General features: G+C 44.2%; 1 protein-coding gene across 1 annotated transcript; it reads left to right on the top strand.

Moving 5' to 3' along the window:
• Positions 1–1,452: 1,452 nt before the first annotated feature.
• ANKRD39 (ankyrin repeat domain 39) lies at positions 1,453–20,603 on the top strand. The gene is made up of 4 exons (XM_024571842.3): positions 1,453–1,585; positions 7,052–7,155; positions 7,764–7,967; positions 20,206–20,603. The coding sequence occupies exons 1-4, from the start codon at positions 1,498–1,500 to the stop codon at positions 20,347–20,349; spliced, it is 540 nt and encodes a 179-aa protein (XP_024427610.2). The 5' UTR covers positions 1,453–1,497; the 3' UTR covers positions 20,350–20,603.
• The last annotated feature ends 645 nt before the right edge of the window (positions 20,604–21,248 follow it).

Raw genomic sequence — 21,248 nt, 5'->3', positions numbered from 1 at the left:
TGGGGGAGGGGAGAGAGGGTGGGCATGCTACAGAAACGGCATAACCTCTCCCAGCCCTGGAGGAGGGCTTCTGACTGTAACTTATTGTGTCCCCACGTATTTATTTGTTGTAAATATTTGAATATTTTTATATTGACAAATAAAAGGGAGAAAGTAAAAGTGATTGGGATGAGACGTTTGGGCTAAAACCTGGGTCTCAAGAGGGAAGGCTCCCTGTGGGCTGAGTCAGGCTGGACCACCCCACCTCCCCATAGTGGTGGGGCAGCCTCCCTTCTGTGGGAGGGGGACAGCCCAGGCTCCAGTGATTTCCCACAGTGCTGGCTGTGGGGCTGGGAACCAGCCCAGGGCCGAGGCCTATTGGGAGCCAGCCTTGGCCTCTGGCCAGAAGGAGAGGTCGGAATTGGGAGTCAAAACAGAAGAGGAACTGACTTCTCAGAACTCTGGGAAGGGAAAGTGGGAAGGAGGGTGGAAGGAGGGGAACTTCCTGGAAGCCCCTTAAGGTTGTGTGCATTGGCTGAGAGGCTGGGGCTCCCAAGGATCTTAGGGGGAGGAAAGGTTATTTCCAGCCTTATACTTGCCAGGAATGCTTCAGCTTTTTGGAACATGAGACTTGACCCAGGGCCACCCAGCGCGCACCAAGCCACTGTCTTATGCGATGAGTGGTACAGGGCACAGATATAAGAACAACAGGAACCAGCCTGGACTGTATAGATTGTTCACAGACAGGCCGTGGAAGTGAAGTGTCCTGTAAACATGACTGGTCTGGGGGTTTGCTGTGGCCAGAAGAGGCTATAGCCCTGAGTGTCCTAGGCGCCCACTGTGGGAAGTGGGGGGGCGGGGGTCCCACACAACCGAACGCCCTTGCTCTCGGGTTTATTACCATCGCTCTTGGTGGCTCCTGGCTTCCATGGGTTTTCAAGAAACAGGCCATCCCGGCTGGTGTGGTTCAGTGGATTGAGCACCGGTCTGTGAACCCAAAGGTTCCCCGCGGTTTAGATTCCTGGTCAGGGAGCACACACAAAAAGAAAAAGGGGCCGAAATGGGCCAGAAGAGCTGGAGGAGGGGATGATGTCGTGAGGCCTTTCAAGCGGCCGCAGTGAGCCGTCTTCCTGGGCCTTGGGTGCTGCGAGAAAGGTGGGGAAGGACCTGGAGGCGGTGTTTCCCTGCCCTGGAAGCCCCAGGGAAGAGGAGACACACCTGGAGGGCGGGCTCTAGAGAGCGACACTTAAGTGCTCCGCCTCGCGCCCACCCCTCCACGGCCTGCTGGCTGGGGGAGTTGGTCCCCGCCCCAGGCGCCGCAGCCACCGCTAAGCATGGGGCGCCCTCTTGCGGCCGTCTGGGGAGAGGCGCGCAGCCTGGGTCCCGCCTCGCCGCCCGATTGGCTCCCGCGTGAGAGTTGGGCGCCTGATTGGACATCGGGTTCGCAGACGCCAACCGGTCACGTCCTGCAGACGGCTGGGTGGTGCCCACCCTACAGCTGGACTGTGCCGCGCGGGCATGGCGGCTACCCGTCACTGTGCGGACGGTCTCTGCTGCACTCACTCGGGCGTGCGGCAGACGCTGGACGAGATGGATTTCGAGAGGGGTGAGGCGGGCGCGGAGCCAGAGGTGGCCCCGGGCGGTCGGGGACTGGCGGCCCCGGGTCGCAAAGAGGTCGTCGGATCCTGGCACGGGCTCGGGCACTGGAAACACGGACCCGCGCGCAGGGAGAGAAGTTGGGCCGCTCGGGTGTCAGAGAGGGGCGCCTGGGGATGTGCGCCCATGCTGGGGATGGAGCTGCTGGGCAGGCGGCAGCACTGTGCGGGGAACTAACCTTTCTGAGCGGCTGTGTTATTTATCCGTGGGGTCCGATAAATAACACTTTTCGTACCTGCGTTTTTTCCTCCACCTCTCCCCCACGGTTCCTTAACGGATGTCACGAGTACTGAGAACTAGTAGATCTCAGCTGGGACAGTTCTGCCCCTTGACATTTCTAGAGTCATTTAAGTTGTTACAACTGGGAGGGTGCTACAGGTCTCTAGTAGGTAGAGACCAGAGATGCTGCAGGCAGCCCGCAATGCACAGCACAGCTACCCAAAACAGAATTATCTGGCCCACACTGTCAGTTGTGCTGCTGTTGAGAAAGAAGTCTTGCCTTATGCAAAGTAGGGCACTTTGCCTCCACGTTACTCTGACAAATCACCTTGCTTTCATCAGAGCAATTTTTACAATCTGACATTATGGACACACCTCGGATATACTGCAGGTGTGATTCCAGACCACTGTAAAAGGGAGTCTCTCAATAAAGCGAGTTGTAATCTTTTGCTGATGGAGGGTCTTCCCTTCAGTTTGTAAAATACAAAACATCTGTGAGGCACTATAAGGTGAAGCGCAATAAAAGGTGTGCCTGTATTTTGTTTGCTCATTATTTTGCACACATGGAAAATATCCTTATCTTTTTTGTTGTGTGTATATTTTTCCTTCATATCTTCCTTCTGAGTTCATTTTTCTTTTTCCTGAAGTATATATATCCTTTAATAGTTTTTTCAGTGGGCATGCTTTCCCACCATACACACACACACAGACACAGTTGAAGGGTAGTTTAGCTGGTATAAAAGTCTAGGTTGACAGTTTTTTTTTTCACTCAATCCTTTGGAAATATTATTACTTTATATTCTTGTACGTGCCGCTGCTAAGAATTCTGCTGATAATCTGATCATAATTCTTTAGTGGGTGAGAATTTTTTTTTTGTAACTTTTTAATTCTTTTTTTAAAAAAAGATTTTATTTCTCTTTAGAGTGGGGGGAAAGGAGAGAGAAAGAGAAACATCAATGTGAGAGAGAAACATTGATGTGTGAGACAGACATCAATTGATTGTCTCTTCTACACACCCCAGCAGAGGACTAAACCCAGAATCCAGTCATGTACCCTGACCAGGAATCAAACCAGTGACCTTTCGATTTGCAGGATGACACCCCACCAACTGAGCCACGCCAGCCGGGGCTTTTTTTTACTCTTGATGTTCAGTCATTTCACCATGCCAGATATGTTTTTATTAATCTTCCTTGGCATGTAATGTAGTTTTTTATCTGATAACTTACTTTTGTCTTTACTTCAGGATAATTCTCAGGTGTTACCTCTTAAAACATTTCCTCTCTCCCATTCTATCCAGTTTCTCTCTGTGTTTTTTATTTTTTAAATCTGTATTAGACATATTTTGGTACATTCTGTCTTCTGTGTTTCTTTACCTCTTTAATGTTTTTCTCTTTACAATTTCTTATTCTGGGTGATTTCCAAATCATTAATCCTCTCTTCAGCTGGGTCTGCAGTACTGTCGAACTGTATTGTTTTATTTTAATGATTCTACTTTTTAATTTATTGACTTTTGTTTCATCTGCCTGCTCTTTCCCCCTAATGTTCTGTTGATTTGTGGATTCCATCCCTTCATCCCCATGAAACACTAAATGTTTTGAAGTCTTGGATTATACCATTATGGCCAGGTTTTGGAGCATGCATTTTCTCATTTTGCTGAATGTCTTGCATGGCAATGGATTGCTTCTTGCTTGCCACCTTCTAATCTTTGAGCTCACTGGAGGGGGTGTACCTCTTCTGTAAGAGATTCTCATAGATGACCTTTGCTGGCTAATGGAAGCATTCTTATGCGGCACTTCTAAAAAATTAATTTATATTTTTTATCCTCACCCAAGGACATGCTTATTGATTTGAGAGAGAAGGGAAGGGAGGAAGAGAGAGAGGGATAGAAACATTGAGGTGAGAGAGAAATATCAATCAGTTGCCTCCTGTACACGGCCTGACTAGGAACTAAATCTGCAACCCAGGCATGTGCCCTGATGGGGAATCAAACCCATGATCCTTCGGTCTATGGGATGTTGCTCCACCCAACTGAGCCACAGTGGCCAGAGGGCTTATAAGGCATTTTTAAAAGTTGCCTGTCTGGCCCTTCTAGGGTTCACTTGTCTGGATCAGTTTTATGACAGATTTTAAATTGGGGGTTTGTTCTTTAAGGGTATGTAAGTAGATTAAGTCCCACACCTCCAAGTTGTGTAGGTAAGAGCATTTGATTCTTTAGGTTTTTTTCTGCCTTTGCTGTCTTTGCACACGTATTCAAATGGTGTTTCTCATTGCCTATAGGTTTCTGTTCAAATGTCACCTCATCAGAGATGCCATCCCTGACCACTGCCTGTACCCCTTCTTTGCTTTGCCCATATTTTGCCATGTATTATGCGCTCCTGCATATAATGTGCACCCATGTTTTTGGCCCAACTTTCAGGGAAAAAAATCTTTCCTTTTATTTTTTTAATTCAATTATTTATTTATATTTAGATACTTGGTTGTTGGGTTTTTTTTTTTAAGATTTTATTTACTTATTTTTTAGAGAAGGGAAGGGAGAGAGAAAGAAAGGGAGAGAAATATCACTGTGTGGTTGCCTCTCGGGTGTCCCCTACTGAGGACCTGGCCTGCAACCCAGGTGTGTGCCCTAGACTGGGATTTGAACTGGTGACTCTTGGGTTCGCAGGCCAGCACTCAATCCACTGAGCCACACCAGCCAGGGCTAGATACTTGTTTTTTTGTATTATAAAGGAATTTTAGCATTTATTTTCGAATGTGTCGTACAAGAAATTTTATGTAACAAATAATTACAAAGCACAAGAACAGATAGAAGGTATTTCAGGTACTACTCATAAATAGTGCACATCATAGACAGCAAAATATGGTGTTCCTCTTCATTGCACTTAGCACCACCTGACTTACTTCGTGTGTGTGTGTGTATGTATGTTTATATTTTCCCTGTCTCCATAATTAAAATTAGAATACAAACTCCATAATTCCAAAGTTTGGGGGGAAGGTTTTTTTCTCAGCTTACCTTTAGTGTGCAGAATAGTGCCAGATGCATAGTAAGTATTCACTAAATATTTGCTGAAAGAGCAAAGGGCCTGGGCATGGCGACTTGCTTCCTGCTGGTACTCAAGGTAGGAGAATGGAGATTTTTCACTTCCAGTTTATCCACGTCGGGCCTGCTTCTGGCTTTGTGCAGAGAACCTCATCTAGTTCCCTGCCATGCACAGGGCGTGCAGTCTTTGCCCCTGACTCTGCTCCAGCGTGGGACCCAAAGCCTCTGAGGTGTGTGTCTAGTTCCGAGGACTCTTTGGATCTGACAGTCTCAGTGCTGGCTCACCACTTTGGCTGTGGTTTTCACCTTGTTCTGGCACCTGGCAGTGTCCTCTTCTTGCTTTTGCATTTGACTATATATTTTATTATTATTTTTTTAATGAAGAAGTTGAATGTTTTATTATTAAACTGTCTTATTTCCCTCAAGGCTGCTGCTTCACTGTATAATAATAATACCAGCAGCCCTGGCTGGTGTGGCTCAGTGGATTGAGCAGCAGCCTGTGAACTAAAGGGTCACCGGTTCAATTCCCAATCAGGGCACATGCCTGGGTTGTGGGCCAGGTCCCCAGTTGGGGATGCACGAGAGTCAACCACACATTGATGTTTCTGTCCTTCTCCTTCTCCCTCCTTTTCCCTCTCTAAAAATAATAAATAAAATCTTTAAAAAAATTTTTAAAATAGCACCAGCAAATCAGTATATTGCTAAATGAAGACAGTATTGTTCGTCACCTGACCCTGTAACAGCTAACAAAAACTTTTCTCCATTGCCAGTCATTTCCAATGGAAGTTCATTAAGTATTTTGACCCGAATCCAGAGACTGATGTAAGCAGGTTACAGTATTACATAAGGCTTAAGACAATGTTATCCTTGAAATACGTAATTTTTATTACAAGATTTCACTACAAGTAATTTTGGGAATTCTGAATATTATAACTGTAGCCTAGCCTAAAAATCATAGGGTATTGTAAAAAAAAGATGTAAATTGTGCTTATCTGCAATCATTGGAAAGTTAAGGGGTATTTTCTTCCAATAGCATTATTGTACTTTTTCCCCATTGGTAGGACTAAAAGTTGCTGTTTTAAAATTTCTGTCTACCACTAATGTAAGACACCAGTGCTGGATTAAGTTGTTTCACTATTTATGAGGGTTCCGTTTCCACGCCAGTAGATCTATGTATTTCTCATATGCTTCTTCATTCATTAGTTCATTACTTCTGAAGGGTCACTCAGTGTCATCTTGATCGGCCAACCATCTTCATGACAAGATTTGTTGACAAGTCCCGGATTTTCTACCAGAGCTTCATTATTTTCAGTTACTTCTATTAGAGGAGAATCAAGTTCACCAGCAGCTTTCACACTTTCCAAAGCACCAAACTCATCTTGTTTGTTCAATTTTGTCTCAATTTCAGGCAGACTGCAGTAAACCACATCTCCCAAATATTCCTGTACAAAATTTCTGATTCCCACTGTTCCACTTTCTGTTGTTACCCATTCATGTTTCTCTGTGAATTTACACACACACAGCAGACTGGGCCATCGCCAGAACCCGAGGGCAGCTCCTGCCCTCAGGCCCCAGGGCTGGGCTGGCGCGCAGGCTGCAGGCCAAGGCCCACAAGCTCCGTGCTGCTCGGAGCTCTGTGCTCCTCAAACGTGTTAAACATTACTCAACATTTGTGTGTTTAGAGTGAGGAGAAGGGATTTCTGTGTCTGCTCAGTCCTCCTGCCCTGGTCAACAAGCTCCTTGTCTGGTTCACAGCTGTGTCACCAGCCCCTGGGACAATCCTTGGCACATTGGAAGTGCTCAGTTAATAGTTGTTGAATGAATATTAGCCAGGAACCCATTTTTTATGATTTACTGGACGAAAACAATGGAGATCAAGGGGTAAAGGAAACATTGAAAGTCCTCATTCAGCCCTGGCTGGTGTGGCTCAATGGATTGAGTGCAGGCCTGTGTACCAAAAGGCCGCTGGTTGGATTCCCAGTCAGGGCACATACATGCCTGGGTTGCAGGCCAGGTCCTCAGTAGGAGGCGTGTGAGAGGCATCCTCACATTGATGCTTCTCTCCCTCTCTTTCTCCCTCCCTTCCTGTCTGTCTAAGAATAAATAAATAAAATCTTAACTCATTCAGCATCATTCTGTACTTTGGTTGTCTTTCCACAGGAATCTGGTCAGCAGCCCTGAATGGAGACCTGGGGCGAGTGAAGTATTTAATCCAGAAGGCAGTAGACCCTAGTCAGCCGGACTTGGCTGGCTACACCGCTCTGGTGAGCTGGGAGGAACTTGGGGTGAGCTTGGGGACCCCTGCATCACAGAGGGATTGAAGTTTACCTTTGTCTTTGTCTTCTCCCTTCCTTTCTTCTCTCTCAGCAGGGTTTCTCTTACTCTCTCTTTCTTTTTTAAGATTTTATTTATTTATTTTTACAGGGGGAAATGAGGGATAAAGAGAGGGAGGAAACATCGATGTGAGAGAGAAACATTCATCCGTTGCTTCGCACATGCCCCAACCAGGGGCCTGGCCTGCATCCCAGGCTTGTGCTCTGACTGGGAGTGAATGGAACTGTTGACCTTTCACTTTGCAGGACACCCAGCCCACTGAGCCACATCAGTCAGGGCAGGGCTTCTATTTTAAGTGTCATGTGGACCTGGGTTTTTAATTAGGATAAGTGCCTTACATTGGTTATTTACTTTCATTTTCATAGCACTCCTGTGAGGTAGAAATGATTGAGGAAACTGATGGCAGACATGAAGACATTTGCCCAAGTCACATAGCAGATGGCGGTAGTCCTTGGAGGACCCAGGGCCAATCGCCACCCGTCCCGCCCAAGTCACCTGCCTGCTTCTGCTGTCTGAGCTCAGCCTCTGTTCCCTGCAGCACTATGCCAGCCGCAATGGGCACTACGCAGTATGCCAGTTCCTGCTGGAAAACGGGGCCAAGTGTGACGCCCAGACACACGGGGGTGCCACCGCCCTGCACCGGGCCAGCTCCTGTGGGCACACTGAGATTGCACGGCTTCTGCTGTCACATGGGTCCAACCCTAGGCTGGTAGATGACGATGGCATGACCAGTCTACATAAGGTAGGCCTCCTCTCTGTCTTCAAACACCTGGTCTTTGTCATTATAAAGGTATAACATATTCACCATAGGAAACATGGGGAAAATGGAAACGCATGAAGTAGAAAACAAAAATCATTTCTAATCTCAGTGTTTACTTTCATACTTTGGGATTAATGTGTAATTTTCCAGCATTTTTTCTGTGCCTGTAGATAAAAAATATGGAACAATTCACAAATTTGCATATCATCCTTTCATGCAATGCATGTAAACTGGAATTAAATGTAGTGTCAACTTATTTTTCTTCCCTTTAGTGATATGTGCGAGTGCTTTTCTCCTTAATTGTTCCCTGAAACTTCCACCTACTCTCGCCCATCCCTGTAGTCCACTGTCCGTGCTACAGCGGGACTGGTCATTTCAGTACATTCTGACTAGAAATCCCTACGCGGGCAGACAGTTTCAGGAGTCCAAGATGGTATGCTGCGCAAATGAATTTCCCGTCAGCCCCCGACCCTAGTCTCTCAGTATCTCTTAAGGCATAATTTTTACCCATTTTTTTTGTTTTAAATGATATTTTATTGATTATGCTATTAGAGTTGCCCCAGTTTTTCCCCTTTGCCCCCATTACCCAGCACTTCCCACTCCCTCAGGCAATCCCCTCCCCTTTGTTCATGTCCCTGCTTCATGCATATAACTTCTTTGGCTGCTCCATTTCCTGTACTGTACTTTACATCCCCATGACTACCAATTTGTACTTCTTAATCTCCTCACCTCTACACCCATCCGCCCACACCTCCCTTCCATCTGACAGCCACAAGATGCTCTCTGTTTCCGTGATTCTGTCTTTTCTTCTTCTTGTTTGCTTAGTTTGTTTTTTAGATTGAATTATTGATACATATGTATTTATTGCCATTTTATTGTTCATAGTTTTGATCTTTTTCTTAAATAAATCCTTTTGACATTTCATATAATAAGGGCTTGGTGATGATGAACTCCTTTAACTTGACCTTATCTGGGAAGCACTTTATCTGCCCTTCCATTCTAAATGATAGCTTTGCTGGATAGAGCAATCTTGGATGTAGGTCCTTGCCTTTCATGACTTGGAATACTTCTTGCCAGTCCCTTCTTGTATGTAAGGTTTCTTTAGAGAAATCAGCTGACAGTCTTATGGGAACTCCTTTGTAGGTAACTGTGTCCTTTTCTCTTGCTGCTTCTAAGATTCTCTCCTAATCTTTAATCTTGGGTAATGTAATTATGATGTGCCTTGGTGTGCTCCTCCTTGGGTCCAACTTCTTTGGGACTCTCTGAGCTTCCTGGACTTCCTGGCAGTTTATTTCCTTTGCCAGATTGGGAAAGTTCCCCTTCATTATTTGTTCAAATAATTTTTCAATTTCTTGCTCTTCCTCTTCTCCTTCTGGCACCCCTAAAATTCGGATGTTGGAATGCTTAAAGTTGTCCCAGAGGTTCTTCAGCCTCTCCTTATTTTTTTGAATTCTTGTTTCTTCATTCTGTTCCGGTTGAATGTTTATTTCTTACTTCTGCTCCAAATAGTTAATGTGAGCCCCAGTTTCCTTCCTTTCACTGTATATTTTTCTGTATTTCACTTTGCATAGCCTTTCCCCTCCATTTTGCAACCATACTCAACCATTTCTCTGAGCATCCTGATTACCAGTGTTTTGAACTCTGCATCTGATAGGTTGGCCATCTCTTCATCACTTAGTTCTTTTTTTGGAATTTTGGTCCGTTCTTGCATTTCAGCCATGTTTCTTCGTCTTGGCGCACCAGGCGCACCAGTTAAGTTGTAAAGGGCAGAGTCTTAGGTAGTGGCCAGGGCAGGGCAACCCCCTTTGCTGCTTTGTGGCACTTATGTGGGGGAGGGGTCAGAGAGGGAACAATGCCACTTGCTCAGCTCTCAGGGCTTTCAGTCACTTCCCCTACTACCCAAGCAAATTGGGCCCTTCTGGTGCTGATTCCCCAGGTGGGTGGGTTTGTATACATTCTAGGACTCTGTGGGTCGTTCCTATGAACTCTCCTGTGAGGCTGGGAGTTTCTCCTGACGCTGCAACCCCCACAGGTTGTACAGCCACAAGTTTTGAGGCTTTATTCTGCACTGGAACCCTGGGTTGTACAGTCTGTCTCACTCTCCAGTTGTTACCCCTGGTTTTACCCACATGCAAATGTAGGAAGGCCAGCTGCCGCCACGCCGCCAGGTCTTCCAGCTGCCAGCTTGCTGCACATGCTCTGTGCCCCGGCTGCCAATCTCCACCCCCCCTACCAATATGGATGAATGTTTCTTCTTTATCTCCTTGGTCATCAGATTTCCACACAATTCGATTTTCTGGCAGTTCTGGTTGTTTTTTTTGTTTTAAATGTGTTGTTGTCCTTTTGGTTGTGCAAGGAGGCAAAGTGTATCTACCTACACCTCCATTTTGGCTGGAAGTTAGATTCTTTTTTCTTGTTGTTGTTCTGATTGGTTGTTTTTTCCTTCCTTATGTTCCAAATCATTGATTTGATTCTAGACTTCATCCATTCTATTGTTTATTTCCTGTAAATTGTTCTTTATTTCCATTAGTATATCCTTCATTTCTGTGTCATTCTTTTTTGTGCTGCCAAGGTCCTCACAAAGTTTCTTGAGCATCCTTTTTATCAGTGTTTTGAACTCTGCGTCTGATAGATTGCTTATCTCCATTTTGTTTTGCTCTTTTCCTGGGGTTTTGTTATGTTCTTTCATTTGGGCCATGTTTCTTTGTCTCCTCAATTTCGCAGCCTCCCTGTTTGTTTTCTATGTATTAGGCAGAGCTGCTATGACTCCCTATCTTAACAGTGTGCCCTAATGTAGTAGGTGTCCTGCAGAGTCCACTGGCAGGTGTCCTGCAGAGTCCACTGGCACTATCACCCAAGCTGGGTACTCAAGGTGCGGCCTTTGTGTGGGCTGAGTACACCGTCCTCTTGCAGTTGGTTCTTGATTGCTGCTGGCAGGTCAGTGGGAGGGATATAGCCAGGCCAGTCAGTTGCAAGGACTGGCCATGACAACTCACCACAAACCTCCACCCTCCATGGAGGATCAGTGTGCAGGGGCAAGGTGGTGGTGCTCTGACATGGCCTATAGCTGTCCACTTGGTGCACTGGCCCTAGGGTTTCCCAGGTGGTGCAGGCCAAGGTCAGCCCCCTCCTGTGTTCTCCCCTGGGCCACCCAGGATGAGCTACGAAGCAATCTGCAGATGGCTGCTATTTGTGGTGGGCTTGGAGGTTCCAAGGTGAAGCCCAACTGGGATTCAAATCTGGTTGCTGCTAGTTCCTGGCCTGGGGCCATTTAGCCAGAGGTACAGGTGGTGGGGACTTGCTGAGGCTGGCGGTGGTTTGTCTGAGAGGATTTAGGAAGATGTGAAGCCCGAACTGAGACTAACCATTAAGAGGCACTGCTTGGGAATCCAGTAGTTCCTTTCACCAACTCAAACCCCACTGGTTTTTACAGCTGGAAGTTATGGGGGCTTATCTTTCTGGCACTGGAACCCTGGGCTGGGGGGCCTGGTGTGGGGCTGGGACACCTCGCTCCTGAGGTGTCCCTCCTGAATTTTTATCCACCACACCTTGGTGTGGGGTCAACCTGATCTGCATCTCTGTGTCCCTCCTACCAGTCTGGACGGATGTGGTTTCTTTAGCTCTGTAGTTGTCATACTTCCACTCAACTTGATTTCTGACAGTTCTGTGTGATGGTTATTATGTAGTTATTTGTAATTTTGATGTGGTTGTTTGAGGAGGCAAGCCATGTTTACCATCTTGACCAGTTTTTATGCATCTTTGAGAAGTGGTTTATGCAAATTTATTGGATATGTATGTAAATTTCTTTCTTTCTTATTCCCACTTGGTTTTCCCCAGAGTGATATTTTTAAAAATTTACTTTAATTTTAGTTTTTAAATTAAATTTATTTTTTAAAAGATTTTATTGATTTATTTTTTAAAAGATTTTATTGATTTATTTTTAGAGAGAGGGGACGGAGGGAGAAAGAGAGGGAGAGAAACATTGATGTGTGAGAGACACATCAATTGGTTGCCTCTTACACGCCCCCAGCCGGGGACTGGGCCCGCAACCCAAGCATGTGCCCTGACTGGGAATCAAACCTGCAACCGTTCAGTTTGCAGGAGGACACCCAACTCACCGAGCCACACCAGTCAAGGCAAATTCGTTTTTATTTATTTATTTATTTATTTATTTTTGTAGCATATTTCTCTGGGTTTGGTATCAGAGTAACATTGGCTTCGTAGAATGAGTTTGGAAGCGTTCCTTCCTCTTCTGTTTTTTGGAATAATTTAAGATGGATAAATATTCTATACATGTTTGGTAGATTTCACCTGTGAAGCCATCTGATCTTGGACTTTTGTTTTTGGGGAGTTTTTTTGATGACTACTTCAATTTTATTGCTAGTAATGAGTCTGTTTAGATTTTCTATTTCTTTCTGGTTTAGTTTTGGAAGGTTGTATGCTTCTAGAAAATTATCCATTTCTTCTATGTTGTCTAATTTATTGGCATATAATTGTTCGTAGTATTCTTTAATGATCCTTTGTATCATTGCAGATTTGTTTACCTCATTACAAATTTGGTTGTAATGTCTCCTCTTTCATTTTTGATATTATTTATTTGGGCTCTTTCTTATGAGTTTAGCTTAAAGTTTGTCAGTTTTTATCTTTTCAAAGAACCGGCTCTTGGTTTCATCGATGTTTTCTTTTTCTTTTCTTTTTTTAATCATAATTTTGTTTATTTCCCCTCTGATGTTCATCATTTTCTTCCTTATTTTTACTTGGGGTTTTGTTTGTTCCTTTTCTAGTTCCTGCAGGTATAAAGTTAGATTGTTTATTTGGGATTTTTTTAATGTTCTTTTTTTAAAATATATTTTATTGACTATGCTGTTACAATTGTCTCAATTTTTTTTCTCTTTGCCCCCCTCAGCCAGGTACCCCCTTTCCCTCCAGCAATTCACTGCCCCTTAATTCATGTCCATGTGTCACATGTGTAAGTTCTTTGGCTTCTCCCTTTCCTATACTGTTCTTAACCTCCCCCATCTATTTTGTTCCTTGAAATTGTGCTTCTTGATCCCTGCACCATTTCTCCCTCTCTCCCCCCCCCTCCCAGTTAATCACCCTCCCAGTGACCCCCATACCTACTATTCTGTTCCTGTTCTGGTTGTTTGCTTAGTTTATTTTTGTTTTTATTTTTTAGATTCACTTGTTGATAGTTGTGAGTTTGTTGTCATTTTAATGTTCATAGTTTTGATCTTCTTTTTCTTAAATAAGTCCCTTTAACATTTCATATAATAAGGGCTTGGTGATGATGAACTCCTTTAACTTGACCTTATCTGGGACGCACTTTATCTGCCCTTTCATTCTCAGTGATAGCTTTGCTGGATAGAGTAATTTTGGTTGTAGGTCCTTGCTTTTCCTCACTTTGAATACTTCTTGCCAGCCCCTTCTTGTATGTAAGGTTTCTTTAAAGAAATCAGCTGACAGTCTTATGGGAACTTGTACGTAATCCTCTGCTTTTCTCTTGCTGCTTTTAAGATTCTACCTTTAACTCTTGGCATTTTAATTATGATGTGTTTTGGTGTGGTCCTCTTTGGGTCCAACTTGATTGGGACTCTCTGTGTTTCCTGGACTTGCATGTCCGTTTCCTTCACCAAATTAGGGATGTTTTCTTTCATTATTTTTACAAATAGGTTTCCAATTTCTTGCTCTTTCTCTTCTTCTTCTGGCACCCCTACGATGCAAATGTTGGACCTCTTGAGGTTGTCCCAGAGACTGCTTATACTACCCTCATTTTTTTTGGATTCTTTTTTCTTCTTGTTCTGATTGGTTGTTTTTTGCTTCCTTATGTTCCAAATCATTGATTTGATTCTAGGCTTCACACACTCAACTGTTGTTTCTCTGTAAATTATTCTTTATTTCAGTGAGTAAATCCTTCATTTCTGACTGGATCTTTTTTATGCTACTGAGATCCTCACAAAGTTTCTTGAGCATCCTTCTTACCAATCTTTTGAACTCTGCATCTGATAGATTGCTTATCTCCATTTCATTTAGCTCTTTTTTTTTTTTGGAGTTTTGTTCTGTTCTTTAATTTGGGCCATGTTTCTTTGTCTTATTTTAGTTTGTTCTCATAAATTAGGTACAGCTGCTTTGACTTCATATCTTAGTAGTGTGCCCTAATGTAGCAGGTGTCCTGTAGGGTCCAGTGGCACAGTCTCCCCTTTCACTGAAGCTGGGTATTTGAGGTGCACCCTCTGTGTGGGCTGAGTACACCCTCCTCTTGTAGTTGAGCCTTGGTTGCTGTTGGCAGATCAATGGGAGGGATTTACCCAGACCAGTCAGCTGCAAGGATTGGCTGTGACCACTCACACTTAACCTCCCTCCTCCATGGAGGATCAGCTGTGCAGGGGTAGGGCGGTGGTGCTCCAACATGGTCTATAGCTGTCCACTGGGTGCGCTGGCCCTGGGGTTTCCTGGGTGGTAGAGGCCAAGTTCAGCCCCCACCTCTGTTTTGCCCAGGGCCACCTTGCCTGAGCTATAAAGCAATCTGAGATGGCTGCTTGTGCTGGACTTGGAAATTACCAGGTGAAGCCAAGCTGTGAAGCTAATCTGGCTGCTGCTGGTGCCCAGCCGTTGCTTGTTTGAGAGAATTTAGGAAATTGTGAAGCAGAATCAAGACCAGCCATTCGTATGGAAAAGCAGTTTGGGTGGGCCTGTAAATTGGGTGGGACAGATGCTCTGGGATCTCCAAGGAGGGTCAAATAGTGTTAGCCAGGTTGACGAGTCTTGGGTATGGCATCAGCCTGTCGGCTCCATGGCTCTGCAGGGGGAGGGCTCAAAAAAGGGACAATAGCCTGTGCTTGCCCTGATGGCAGGCACTTCAGCCTCTCTCAGTATGCCTCTGGTGCCCTTCAAGCTGCCACCCGGGTGCTGGAGCTCAGAGGGAGTGAGTCTGAGTAAGTATGTGTGTGGGTTCTTTAAGAGGAACTGCTTGGGGCTACAGCGTCTCTTCCACTGACTCAATCCCCGCTGCTTTTTCAGCCAGAAGTTGTGGGGACTTATCTTCCTGCCACTGGAACCCCGGGCTAGGGGGCCTGGTGTGGGGCTGTGACCCCTCACTCCTGAGATATCCCTCCTGAATTTTTATCCACCACATGTGGCGGGGAGACTAGCCCATCAGTGTCTGCGCCCCTCCTTCCAGTTTCGATGGATGTGGTTTCTTTAATGCCATATTTGTCAGACATCCATACACCTCCATTTCTGATGGTTCTGAGTGATGGTTCTATATTTTAGTTGTAATTTTTAAAAAGATTTTATTTATTTATTTATTTATTTATTGAGAGAGGGGAAGGGGAGTGAGAAAGAGAGGGAGGGAAACATCAATGTGTGGTTGCCTCTCGTGCGCCCCCTACTGGGGACCTGGCCCACAACCCAGGCACATGCCCTGACTGGGAATCGAACTGGTGACCCTTTGGTTCGCAGGCCTGTGCTCAATCCACTGAGCCACACCAGCCAGGGCTTTAGTTGTAATTTTGATGTGGTTGTGTGAAGAGGCCAGCCATGTCTACCTATGCCGCCATCTTGACTGGCCCATATTTGGGAATTTTTGTTTGTTTTTTGGTGTAAACCTGTGTAGCTATAAACCTCCCTTTTGCTATGTTCCATAAATTTTGAAAAGTTGTGTTTTCATTTTCAATTGTCTTAAGGTAGTTACTGATTTCCTGTTCAGTAGCATGTTGCTTAGTTTCCACATATTGGTGTGTTTTCCAGTTTTCTTCTTGCTGTTGGTGATTTCTAGTTTCATGCCATTGTAGTTAGTTAAGATTCTTGATATGATTTGAATGAGACTTTATTGAGAATTTATTGAGACTTGTTTTGTTGCATAATATGTGGTCTATCCTGGAGAATGTTCCACGTGCACTTGAAAAAAAACGTGTATTGTGCAGTTTTTGAATGAAACGTTTTAAAAATGTCTATTATGTCAATCTGGTATAATGTGACATTTAAGGCCATTATTTCCTTTTGAATTTTCTTTCAGAATTATCTGTCCATTGATGTGAGTGGGTTATTAGAATCTACTATTTTTGTAGTAGATTTTATGCAATATAGATTACAGTATAGTACAGGAGATCACTGTATATCTCTCCCTTTATGTCCATTAATAATTGCTTTATGTACTAGGTGCTCCTGTGATGGGTGCACAGATCTTTATGACTGTTGTATCCTCCTCTTGAATTGACCCTTTTATAGTTATGTAATCTCTTTTGTCTTCTTTGTCTTTTTTTTTACACTCTCTGTTTTAAAGTCTACTTAGTCTGATATGAGCATTGCTACTCCAGCTTTCTTCTCATTTCTGTTTGTATGAAATATCTTTCTCCATCCCTTCACTTTCAGTCTGTATGTGTCTGTCAATTCCAAGTGAGTCTCTTGCAAGCAGCATGTAGATGGTCGTGGCTTTTAGTCCATTCAGCCATCCTTTGTGTTTTTATTGGCGCATTTAATACATTTAAAGTCATTGTTGATAACTAGTAGTTATTTCCTTTTTGTTGTTATTTTGGTTGTTTTTTTAGTTCCTCTCTATTCCTTTCTTCTTCTTCTCTTGATTGCTTCCCTTATGGTTTGCTGGTTTTCTTTATTCTTTTGTTTGGAGTCCTTTCTCTTTATTTTTTTGTGTACCTTTTGTAGGTTTTGGTTTGTGATTACCATGTCGTTTACATATATTATTTTGTATATATAGCTGTCTATTTTAAGCTTATAGGTGTATCAGTTCTCATTTATTCTTTTTTTTTCCCCTCACCCCCCAGTTCTCATATATTCTAAAAGGACTACAGTTTTACTCTCCTTCCCTCCACACTTTACATTTTGATGTCATATTTTAGATATTTTTGTTTTGTGTATTTTCTAACTACTTGTGGTTTTTGTTGAGGTTGGTACTTTTGTCTTTTGTCTATCTTAGTAGCTTTTTAAATGGTTGATTTGCTATGTTTATTAAATATTTGCCTTTACATGAAGATATTTTTCCTTTTTCATATTTCTTTGTTTGCGGTTATGGTCTCTCCTTCTCTGCTTAAAGAAAACCCTTTAACACTTCTTATAAAGCTGGTTTAGCGATGATGAACTCCTTAAGTTTTGCTTGTCCAGGCAACTCTCTCTCCTTCAATTCTGAATGATAACCTCGCCTGGCAAAGTATCCTAGGTTGTAGGTTCCTTTCTTTCTGCACTTTCAATGTGGCCTGTCCCTCCCTTCTGCCCTGTACGGTTTCTGCTGAGGAATCAGTGGGCAGCCTTAGGGGGTTTCCCATGTATGCAACTTGTTTGCCTCTTGCTGCCTTTAAGATTGTCACTTTAACTTTTGCTGTTTTAATTATAATATATCTTGGTGTGGGTCTCTTTGGATTTGTTCTGTCTAGAACTCCATTTCCTGGACCTGGATGTCTGTTCCTTTCCCAGGCTAAGAAAGTTTGATCCTTTCTCTCTTTCTCATTCTGGGAAGCCTGCAATGTGAACGTTTGTGTGCTCAATATTTTCCCAGAGGTCCCTTAAACTATTCTCTCTCTCTTTTTTTTTTAATTCTTTTTTTCTATTTGCTGTTCTGATTGGTTGATTTCCACTAGTCTGGCTTCCGGGTTGCTGATCCATTCTTCTGTGTTAGCTAATCTGTGGTGGATTACTACTAATGTATTTTTCATTTCAGTTATTGTATTCTTCAGGTCTGCTGGATTCTTTTCCTTTAAAAAAATAGAATTTATTTATTTATTTTTAGAGAGAGGGGGAAGGAGGGAGAAAGAGAGGGAGGAAACATTGATGTGCGAGAGAAATATTGATGGGCCGCCTCTTGCATGTACTCTGACCAGGGACCTTGCCTGCAACCCAGGCATGTGCCCTGACAAGGAATCGAACCAGCAACATTTCACTTTGTGGAACAACACCCAACCAACTGAGCCACACCAGTCAGGGCTTCTTGGTTCTTTATTACTTTTTCTCTATGTTGAAATTATCCCTAAGTTCCTCTATTTTACTCTGAAGTTTGGTGAGCATGCTTATAACCACTTCTTTGAATTCTTTTATCAGGTGAATTGTTTGTTGTGTTTCATTAGGGTTTTTTTCTGGAGGTTTTTCTTGTTCCATCACTTAAGAGATATTCCTTCATGTTCTCATTTTATTTGACATTCTAATTTATATAATTAGACAAAATAATTATCTTTTCCAGTCTTGAGAAAGTGGCCTTACGTAGAAGCAGCCTCTGTGTAGGCTGTGTGTGCTGGGTGGTTTTAACAGGCCATTGGAACCAGACGAGCGCTTATAGTACCCCGGGCACTGGCCTGCTGGGCTAGAGCAGCTCCAGATGGGGGGCCAGGTGCATGTGGTAATGCCCTGTGGATCCTGCTTGCTCCCTCGGTGCAGAGCTGAAATGGGCTCTGGGAGATGCGGTTGGAAACCTACTGCAGTGACCTTCCGTGTAGGCCAGAGTGCCTGGATAGAGCTCCTGCCTGCCCTGTGGAGGTGGAGGGCAGGGCAGATGATGGCACTCTGACCCCGGAGAGTTCCCACAGATCTTGGAGGGCTCCCAGGGTTCCTGAGCCTTCTCTGTACAGTTTCACTCTGTCATTTGTTATGCAGAAGCTGTTCAGTTGCCCTCAGTTGTATCTTAGGAGGAATTGCTCTCTCTATCTTTGGGCATGTATTTCAGTGTGCTTATGGGAGGGGGTGAATTCAGCCTCTTCCTATGCCACTGCCATCTTACACCCCTCATTCTTCCTTTAAAAAATTAACTACTTGCTCCCTGGCCAGCGTGCCTCAGTTGTTTGGAGCGTTGTCCTGTAGACTGAAAGGCCGCAGGTTCGGTTCCCGGTCAGGGCACATGCCCAGGTTGCAGGTTGCAGGTTTGATCCCTGGTCAGCATGCATATGAGAGGGCCTCTGATCGTGTTTCCCCCTCACATCGATCTCTCACGCTCTCTCCCCCTTCCTCTCTCTCTAAAACCAATGAAAAAGTGTCCTTGAGTGAGGATGAAGAAAGAAAATAATTTAAAATCCTGACTTTAAAAAAGAAATAAACAAACTACTTGCAAACACTGGGGTTTACTTATTTATTTATCTTTGGTAAAACATTACTTGGAATGTACCTCACAGTTGCTCACAACACACCACTGGCCGAATTGAGGCAACAGAATGGAGAACCTAGGTCCGTGCTTATCAAGAGTACCTGCTACAAATGACCTGGATGCAGATTTGTGTAATGGTTGCTAACAATATTAATTCCGATACCTTTCAGAAACTCCTGTCATTATCCGTTTGTCTGTTGGGAGGAGTAGGGAATACAGTGGAATACCAGTTGTTAGGAGTTCAGACTTTGAGGACAGACAGACCTGCTTTAGAATCCCCAAGCTGCCACACTAGCTTTGTGACCGTAGACAAGTCACTTAACTTTTATAAACCTCACTTTCTTCATATACATAATGGGAATAATGATAGTTCCCACCTCTGATGGTTACTGTGAAGGTTAAATAAGATAACTTGTGTAAATCACTTAACTCTTATTTTTTGGAGATAGGTTAGAGCAGGGGTGTCAAACTCATCCTCACTGGGGCCATATCAGCCTTGCGGTTGCCTTCAAAGTCGAATTGAATTTTAGGACTGTATAAATGTAACTACTCCCTACCAGTTAAGCAAGAGCTCAGCACTGCTATTGGGTAGAAACAAGCTGCCAGGCCAGATAAAACAAGGTGGAGGGCCAGATTCGGCCCGTGGGCCTTGTGTTTGCTACCTGTGGGTTAGAGATTGACATCCAGATTGGGATCATCTGTCTCAAAGGAGGAGAGGGGGAAGCTGGGAACCTTGGCCTATTTTTCTCTGCTCATCTGGAAGTTCCCAGAGGGCGGGGGCCATGCCTGATGTCCCTTGTGCTCATGGTGCCCAGCACCCTGCTGATGATCAGAATGTTTGTGAGAGACACTTAGAGGCTCCAGGTTCTGTACTTGTCTTTAATGTGCAGCCTGGACAAAGAAGAACAGCCATTGAACAAAGAACACAAGAACCAAAAACTTAAGCTAATTGCCAGAATATCACTAGAGTCCTCTAACCATCTGTATGCAAGTCATGGGATTTCATAGGAATTAGGGGAAGTCTACTCAAACAGGCAGTGTCTCCATTTCCATGAGGACCAAGAGAATCCCAGAAGTAGAGAAAGAAAGAGCAGGACCCAGTAAGGGTGCGACTTTTGATTCAGGCTGCTCTCTCCACAGGCTGCTGAGAAGGGCCACATGGACATCTGCTCCCTCCTATTGCAGCACAGCCCAGCCCTGAAGGCCATCCGGGATCGGAAGGCACGACTAGCATGTGACCTGCTGCCCTGCAACAGTGACCTGCGGGACCTGCTGGCCAGCTGAATCACCACCCTTCTGTCTCAGGCTGCCATGCAAGGATACACAGACTAGGTCTCTGGGCCTCAGCTTTGGTCAGCATCCATGCTGCTGGTTGGGAAACTGAGGCCTGAAGACCCAGGAAGTGCCCAGTTTTGGCCACTGAAGTGAGGGAGTAGATTTGGGGGCTGCAAGTGCTTAAGCCTGGACAGATGATCCTATTTTAAATTAATTCATGTGGAAACAGCTACTCATTTGGAAAAAATAAAGTTATAGTCTTATCTCATCCCATGCCAAAATTTCAATAGGTGAAAGACCTAAATTGAAAAACACGAAACTACGTAAATATTAGAAGAAACCATGGAAGAAGATACAACACATTAAAAGCTTCTGCCAGCTTAAGGACCTTGGTAAAAGTCACCTTCCCTGTTGCCATTCCCTCACCTGTAAGGCGAGAATAATTATAATGGGGCCATCTCAAAGGCACGGCAGGGCAGGTGCCTGAGTACATGGGGAGCACTGGACAGAGCTCCTGGCCTGCTGCAAGCAACATATTAGAACACCCACTTCCTCAAAACCTGATCAGCATGTTTTTATACCGTAATTTCATTCATCTTAATAATCTGCTAGATTTAAAAGTGTTCTTGCTTTGTTTTATTTTAAATTGCTGAGTACTAATGAGGTTGACACCTATCTTTTGTGAACTTCTGTCCATATCCTTTGCCCATTAAATTTTTCTCTTTTTTATTGACTCACGGGAGTTGCTTATGTATTCTGGATATTGATCGCACGTTTCATGTGTATACACTTCTTCCTTTCATGCTGTCATTTGTCTTCGTCGGTATCTGTTCATGGAGATCGGTACAGCCGCTGTAGACGGCAGTTTGGCAGTGTTCACTAACATTTAAATGAACAGAGCCAATAAT

Source organism: Desmodus rotundus, chromosome 5 (assembly GCF_022682495.2).
Source record: "Desmodus rotundus isolate HL8 chromosome 5, HLdesRot8A.1, whole genome shotgun sequence".
In the NCBI taxonomy this organism is placed as follows: Eukaryota; Metazoa; Chordata; class Mammalia; order Chiroptera; family Phyllostomidae; genus Desmodus; species Desmodus rotundus.
This window is presented reverse-complemented; position numbering and strand designations above follow the sequence as displayed.